The following is a 7331-nucleotide window of genomic DNA, read 5'->3' on the forward strand; positions in this document are numbered from 1 at the left end:
CGAATACAATGGACTTTCAAACGGAATATTCTAAAATATTCCCTCTCTTCATTTAATTTTGATGACGATGAAAAATGATTCATAAATGTATCTTAGGTACATTTTGGTATTGTGGATTATCACACTCGTTTTAGTATATTTTGAAAATGGTACATTTTGTATGTATTCCAGGAAATTATTTAAATTTAATTTTAAGTAATAATGCAAAAAAAAAAAATTCTCAACTTTTTGTTTTAAAATATAAATTAGACGAGATTTGAAATAATTTTGAATTGAATTATTTCAATGAATAGTACACACTACGTATAACTAGTTAGCTGTGCGTAATTTTTTTTTGTACAGGGTCCGTAATCAGTCCCAATCTTCATCGTCAGGATCGGCGGTTGTGACAGGCTTACTGCTACCATTTTCTGTGCTCACTTCGTCTTTGTCTTCGTCTTCCGCGTCTTCTACATGTTTCACGTCTTCCCCGTCTTCATCGTCGTACTCGCTGAACTCGGATCCACTTTCTTCGGGCAATTTATGTTCAACACAATCTTTGTCATTTATCACAAATTCTTTGCGAATTATTGATCGCATTTCGTTGAGATCGGATGCATCATGTACATGTCGGAATATGTCTTCGACGGGAAATTCGCAAATATTCTTTTCCTGGTCGAAATATAGATCGTCATCGTACAAATGGCGGTTGATGAAGTACTTTACCTGTTGAGAATTATTATTTTGCAGCTATGAAAGAAAATAATGAAATAAATTGACCAAGTGAAGTTTCTTACATCGTCGAGTATCTTTTCGTCCAAACTACGCGAATCTTGATCGTATGGAAATTCTTTACTGAACAGCAATTTATATTTGAATTTTTCGATTGGGAACACAACTTCTTCCGTATCCGATTCATCGACTGGTGGCGTCACATCATCAGTTGCATCAAGACCATTCAATAGCGGCAGCATGTCTTTGCGAACGAAAGTTGCCATTTGTGAACATTTTCCCAACTGTTCATCAGCATCCGTTGGCAATTCACCAACGCCAGAAACGGAAAAACGGTAATTTGGGTAACGAATGCAAATGTTTTGTGCCCTGAACAAAAAAAAAATGAAATGAAAAATGCGGAAAAATGATTTAAAAAATAATTCTCGTATTTAACAATGAATTACCAGTCTTTGAATTGCTGTTGTGTCCATTCAAACTTGTGGTCCTCATGCCGAAACCCATTTTCAAATTTTGAACTGCCAAACAGAATATTGAAGTCCGCGTTTGGCGTTGTAAAAACGGCTATTTTCGGTTTAATAAAACCAAAAATGTTTTGTGGCAAATTTTGCTCCGTTTCTGGGAACAAATGTTCAATGCTGAAATGAATAGACCAGAAGGAGAAAAATATTAAAATCTGAAAAAATCTACTTTTTCGAAATTGTTTCGAAATATTCTTAATTGCAATGAAAAAAAATATTTTTTTTAAATATAAAAATATTTTGAAGCTCATCGAGGTATTTGAAAAGGAATTTATAGAGAAAATTTCAAATTATAAATTTAAAAAAAATGAATGATTCGATTTTAAAATATGCAAATCAATGCAAACGTACAGTTCAACGCAAATAACGACGTCCGAATCCAAAAGACATTCGTGCGGCGAGTCGACACTACCATGATAAACGTCGGTTATGAGTGGTAATTTACGGCGCGATAAATATTCCCAAGTCAATGGAGCGGCTCTTTGCTCAAACCTTTTCAGCAGTTCATCGTCGATGTCGATCTAAATGTAGCAACAATTGAAATGTATTTTCAAAAAATTTCTACTCAATTTCTTTCTAAGAAAGAATATATTTTCCCCAAAAAATTCCATTCAGTTAATTCATTTTGCCTTAATATCGCTCGTTTTCTATTTAATGTCATCCCCGAGGATAGCTTAGTCTCTCTGAATTTAAAATGAAACACAAATTCAATTTCTTAATTAAAAAGAATAATTTTCTTTATTCCTCTCTCTAAATTAATTATAATTTAGTAAACATTTATTTGAATTTCATTGTGAAATGAAATGTTTTGAATTTTCTTAGCGTGTTAAAATAGTTCATCACAGTGTTTGAATTCGAATTCATTGTTCTGTTTACTCATAGTTTTTGTTGTCACCAAACCAATATTGCTTTGATTTTCTGTATACAATGGTTCTGAGTATGGCTTTTATGTGGGCACTGATTTTGTAGTTGGGTTTCCAGTTGGCCAAATGTTGATAAATTTGCGTGGTGCCGAATCGGCTCAGTTGGCAAATGGCCAAAATAGCTGCTTCTTGAATGGATTGCCGTTGTGTGGCATTCAAACAGGTGACAAACATGTCGATATAACCGCACACATTTTCTTCGATTGGAAACGTTTTTACAATTGATCCAATCGTGAAGAGAATCGTACAAATTTTTCCGTCGTGTTCGGTGGTAGCGTTCAAGTTCATTGAAAAGTATTGCTGTAACATTGGACTGAGATGTTTTTCGATAATTTTTTCGGCCGCATATTCAAAATCTTTGCGTTTTGCTAGCAAAATAAGTGCATAGTCGACATGTTGTAGGCGATTCAGCCGGATGCATTCGATGCAAAAATCGATGACAACATCAATCGAAAACATTTTGTCGGCAAAAAATCCATATCGACGCTTCAAAGTATGGAACATTTCATTTTTCTTGAGATTTTTCCCTTTGGCGCTGGTTTCCATATACACGATGTTCGACAATGCGCTAGCTATGGCTCGGATCAATGGATCGCTGCTGGATTCGATTGCTTGTGCATGTGGCAAAACATACGGATGTGCCATTATCACAGTGAATATCAATGGGACCGATGACGTTTTGAAATAGTAAAGACATTTGTAGATAAAGAGCCGCACTTTGGCCCGATCGCTCGGTCGTTCGATGTCGATGAGTGAAATGTAGAAATGGGCCAAGTTTGTCATGCCGACAATTGGTTTGGCTTCTTTGGCAAAGGTGAACAGCCGTCGTTCCAGTTCGAATTGAAGGTATTGGTTGAATTTTGGCATTGGTTTGGTGAGGCGTGACACCAAAAGCACGCACTTTTGATGCGACGGCTGTAATACTGGTGCTGGCGGTGTGAATTCAACAGAAAAACTCTCTTTTGTATCTTCGATTACTTCTAGTATCGCAGTGGCCAAATGTTCCGGTTGCCGGCTCAAGCTCAATAGCCTATCAACACATTGTGTAGCCGCCGTCGCTGTCCATTCGTTTGCAATACAGTATTTTTCTATTGCATTCCTTAAACTAGCCAATAGATAGCATTCGGCATGAGAGAACCTGGCTGAACACATCAACACCTCATTCCGTACATTTGACACATAATTGTAAATAATTTGATCTAATGCTGAATCGGTGGAAATATGCGACGTTTCGCTCACGTCCATTTCGTTGTCGTGGCAAATTGTGTTGATTGGAATTTTGGGTGCATCTGTTGACGATGTTTGATCTTCTGGCTTTGGTGAAGCAGGCGAAAAATCATCAAATTCGACCGTTTCATCGGCATTGCACTCAATCAAAACATTTGGACTGATTTCGGACGATTGACTTGATTCCAATGAGTGCTCTAGCACACATTCGACCGGTTGTGTATGTTCATGTCTTCGTTCTTCGACCGTAGTTTGGACTAGTTTATCTGGCAATGCCAAAGATAGCGGTTCGGTTTCATTGGGCGCCGTGTGCAAAGGCGGTTTATTTGTTTGAAGCACTTCGGTATGGTCAAGCGTTTCATTCTTTTGATGTGTCGCGTTTGCATCTGTTTCGTTCGAAATTGTTTCGTATTTGGCATTCAAGTGCTCTGCACTTTCCGCTGGTGGTATCACACATTCTTGTGCATCCATTGTCACCGGAGGTGAGGGTGAAGGTGAAGGTGAGGGTGATGCCACATCTTCACACCAATCCTTAATTGGTGACAGCATTTTTGGTGTGTGAATTGATTCGAAGATTTTTCTAATTTGTTCATCAATATCATAGTCGTTGTCATCGTCGTCGCTCAGATCACCGAAAAGGGATGTCATCATTTGCTGTTTTTGTGGTTTCACCTGAAAATCGAATGTTTCGATTAGTTTTTTGGTGGAAGATTCATGATTCAGCACACTTACTTTGGTGGATTTTCTTTTCTTGACTATTGGATCAGAATCGGAAGTTGAACCTTTCCGCTTCGGTATCTTGAAGTGAACTTCATTTACTGCTTGTCGCTCGACGCTGAGCATTGGACTCTTTGAACTGCTGCAGCTTCCAATTTCTATTTCTTTGTTAACCGCTAGTGGTCGATTCAGTTGTGGGTTGGTTTCAGTTTTATCTCTCCTCTGAATACTACTTGTGATGGCTGGCTGCTTTGGTAACGGTGGCTCTTCTCCAACCGGATTTTCCTGTGACTCCCTTTCGATTTGTGAACGCTCTGCTAATGGTGATATTGGCATAAATACATCTGGCCGATCTTCATTGTTGTCCGTTGGCGGGCAGCTGGGGATGTTCTCCTCGAGCGATGACGGTGAACAATTGCTCAGATTCCGCATTTTGGCGATTACAATTTTTGCGCTGTTATAACTTTCCACCGAGTCGCGACTGTGTTCATCTTCACAATCAATGCTTTCGGTACAATGAACACCGGCCAAGCCAATGTTGTCATCGGGTTTCTTGTGCATGCCTTCGGCGATAAGATTTTGCATTTCGTGGGCCTTTTGAATGATTCGAATATTATTCAAGTGTTTTTCATCAACCATCATATTTTGAGCGGAGAGCATTCGACACAGCAGATCACCGATCATTTGCCAATAATGGTGAAATTGTGTAGTCACTTGGACTGGATCGTCTTGTGCGGACGATGGGCAGAAAATTGCTGGCGAGGCACATGGTGAGGCACATTCTTCTTTTTTCACTTCATACAATAACTCGGATTTCGTACGAGCTCTCACATAGTTGACTCGTTTGCGTACGTTGTTGATGAGTGTTAGCGTACCTTGTGTTCGATAATTCTTGGATGTGGTTTGTGTGCAGGTGTTAGTGGTGACTTTTGGTGTTGTTGACTCGTGAATTGGTGATAAAAGCGTTGGATATGAAGCCATTTTCTCCAGAGCCAATTCAATATTAAGGCTATCATTGTCACTATTGGTGTTGGTTGATGCGTCTGTTGTGTGTATAAAAGCAGATGTGCACGTGGATCGTGTTGCTTTTGACTGTTGATACTGTGTACCTTTGTCGCATGTGAGTGGTTTTGGTGTAATATTAACCGATGGTTCGATGCGTGATTCGGTTTGCATTGCAATTGTTCGTGTTGTTTTCATTTTAACTTTATCAACTGTTGATTTGCGACGCTGCTTCGACGGGCTTTTCCATTCAAATTGGATACCATTCGTATGAAGTACTTCCTTGATTGCTGTACATTTTCGTGCCAGTGGCAACGTTGATAAATTATTCGCGTTGAGAATATTCGCTTGCTCAACAAATAATTCGCAAATGTCCAAATATTTTGCATTGATTTGCTCAACCTTTTCCTCGAGTTCAGCTATTGTTTGTTTATTCAATGTGTCTGTGTTTACATGTTCATTTTCGACTTCTTCCAATCGTGCCTGTACTCGATTCAATTTTTCCAACAAATCAGCACTTTCGATTTGAAGCTGCTCTTTTCGTTCCTTTTCACTCGTGTACATTTGCTGAATTTGCTGTGCCGTTTCAGTTATTGAGTCGAGATTCTGTTGGATTTGACCATTTTCGGCGCATTTTTCATGGTAACTACGCACCAAGCTGTCATTGTTGACGATTGATGTCATCAAGAGTTCTATATTGAATGGGCTCAATGAATTCGATGCGCCGAAATTATTCATTGGAAAAAACATTGACGGATCTTGATCCATTGTGGCTTCGGATTTTCGGTTCGACCGATTTGCATTTAAATTTCCGACGATGATTGTTCGATCGACAACCAAAACACCGCTCACACTGGCCACTCGTCGCCGATGTCAAACACGATGAGGTTATGCTCACACGGTTTTTGGTGGAATTTTTCTCGTAATCACACCGAACTGTTCGCCAAATCACAGTCACAACATTTTTTTCGAAATGAACCAAATTTTACAACTGAAACAACGCGTTTTACTAAATGCTTCTACTTATTTCAATTGAAAATAGTTGACAGTGAAAATACGATGGGTGAAACGCTGCACTCCATACACGATACTATAAACAATTGAATACGTTTTCAACCTAACCTCAATCACATTCGTTAAACCTAAGTTGGTTTTTGTAGTGGTGAGAACTGTCATGAGCATGCGAACATGTCAAATGCTTGACAACAGCAAACGAACCGAAATTTGAACCATAATTGAACGTATCCAAACTGTCATTTATGGAATATATCGGTAAACAAAACCAAAAAAAAATCTGGCAAAATGTAAACTAATTTTCTGGAATTTCGGGCCAAATATTCGGACTAAAGTTTTTATTCCGTTTCGTCAGAGATTTATTTCAAGTAAAAGGAAAAATCCATCAAATAATCATGTGCAAATGCTTATGAAATCCATTTGAATCCGTACACTAACCTGTAAAATGTGTTGAAGATGATCGTTTCGGCGTATCAAGAGTACCAGACTCATGTCGGCACAACCGAATTCCGTTACCTGATCAAATTAGTTGAATTTCAATCAGTATTTACCAAAAGCGAGAGGGAAAAAAGCGGTTGTAGCTTCGAATGATGCAATTTTTGAATTTTGCTCAAGTACCTTTTTAATGTGTGGAATCCATTCTTTCATTGTCAAAATGGAATTGATGGCTGAATAACGGGCCTGATAAACTGGTGGATCGAATTTCAATTGCTTGTCGCCACCTTCTTCATCGGTGTGATAATACGAAAGCGATCGAAATGTGTCGCGCAAATCCAAATTGAATTCATATTCGCTGATTTGATTTGATTTTGCCATTTGAGCTATTCTTCGAAAGTGAAAATTAGCTGAATTTCAATGGTCGTGAATGATATGATGTGAAATTATCGAAAATTTTCGTTGCAGCTTTATGTAGAATGCAACGATGCCAGAGCCGATGTTATTGTCTTCAAATTTCAACTAATGTGCATAATATTGCGTTAGGCTATGTTATTGTTGACATAATGTCTCGTTCACACCGCAACATCTATTGTGATATTCGCATGGTCCACAATTGAACTACGAATTTGCAACAGGTTTTATTGTGGACATATTCCGGTGTAAATAGTCAAATTGCAAGAAGAATTGAGAAAAAAAATATCAAAATGATGATGAGTTTCTTATTCAAAATTTGAATTCAATTTTGGTCGCAATGAATGTAAACTGAACGCAACTGTCA

The 7331-nt window shown here is 38.3% G+C and overlaps 2 protein-coding genes across 2 annotated transcripts; both read right to left on the reverse strand.

The window, feature by feature from the left end:
• Window positions 1-101: 101 nt before the first annotated feature.
• LOC129574086 (small RNA 2'-O-methyltransferase) lies at window positions 102-7329 on the reverse strand. The gene is made up of 6 exons (XM_055455483.1): window positions 6734-7329; window positions 6554-6631; window positions 1584-1753; window positions 1158-1349; window positions 777-1080; window positions 102-705 (listed from the first exon to the last, which is right to left on the reverse strand). Exons 1-6 carry the CDS (start codon window positions 6929-6931, stop codon window positions 352-354), a joined length of 1296 nt encoding a protein of 431 aa, XP_055311458.1. The 5' UTR covers window positions 6932-7329; the 3' UTR covers window positions 102-351.
• Window positions 1944-6277, reverse strand: LOC129574079 (little elongation complex subunit 1). The gene is made up of 2 exons (XM_055455463.1): window positions 4115-6277; window positions 1944-4054 (listed from the first exon to the last, which is right to left on the reverse strand). Exons 1-2 carry the CDS (start codon window positions 5867-5869, stop codon window positions 2105-2107), a joined length of 3705 nt encoding a protein of 1234 aa, XP_055311438.1. The 5' UTR covers window positions 5870-6277; the 3' UTR covers window positions 1944-2104.
• Window positions 7330-7331: the final 2 nt, after the last annotated feature.

Source organism: Sitodiplosis mosellana, unplaced genomic scaffold, assembly GCF_009176505.1.
Source record: "Sitodiplosis mosellana isolate CC-2019 unplaced genomic scaffold, AAFC_SMos_1.0 Smas_scaffold_6150, whole genome shotgun sequence".
NCBI classification, from domain to species: Eukaryota; Metazoa; Arthropoda; class Insecta; order Diptera; family Cecidomyiidae; genus Sitodiplosis; species Sitodiplosis mosellana.

Excerpts from the sequence above, each read along its gene's own strand:
- LOC129574086 (XM_055455483.1), bottom strand. The coding sequence starts at position 6,931 with ATGGCAAAATCAAATCAAATCAGCGAATATGAATTCAATTTGGATTTG. Across the intron at positions 6,632-6,733 it reads GGATTCCACACATTAAAAAG|GTAACGGAATTCGGTTGTGC; the intron begins GTACTTGAGCAA and ends TAATTTGATCAG. Across the intron at positions 1,081-1,157 it reads CAACAGCAATTCAAAGACTG|GGCACAAAACATTTGCATTC; the intron begins GTAATTCATTGT and ends TTTTTTGTTCAG.
- LOC129574079 (XM_055455463.1), bottom strand. The coding sequence starts at position 5,869 with ATGGATCAAGATCCGTCAATGTTTTTTCCAATGAATAATTTCGGCGCA. Across the intron at positions 4,055-4,114 it reads AGAAAAGAAAATCCACCAAA|GTGAAACCACAAAAACAGCA; the intron begins GTAAGTGTGCTG and ends TTCGATTTTCAG.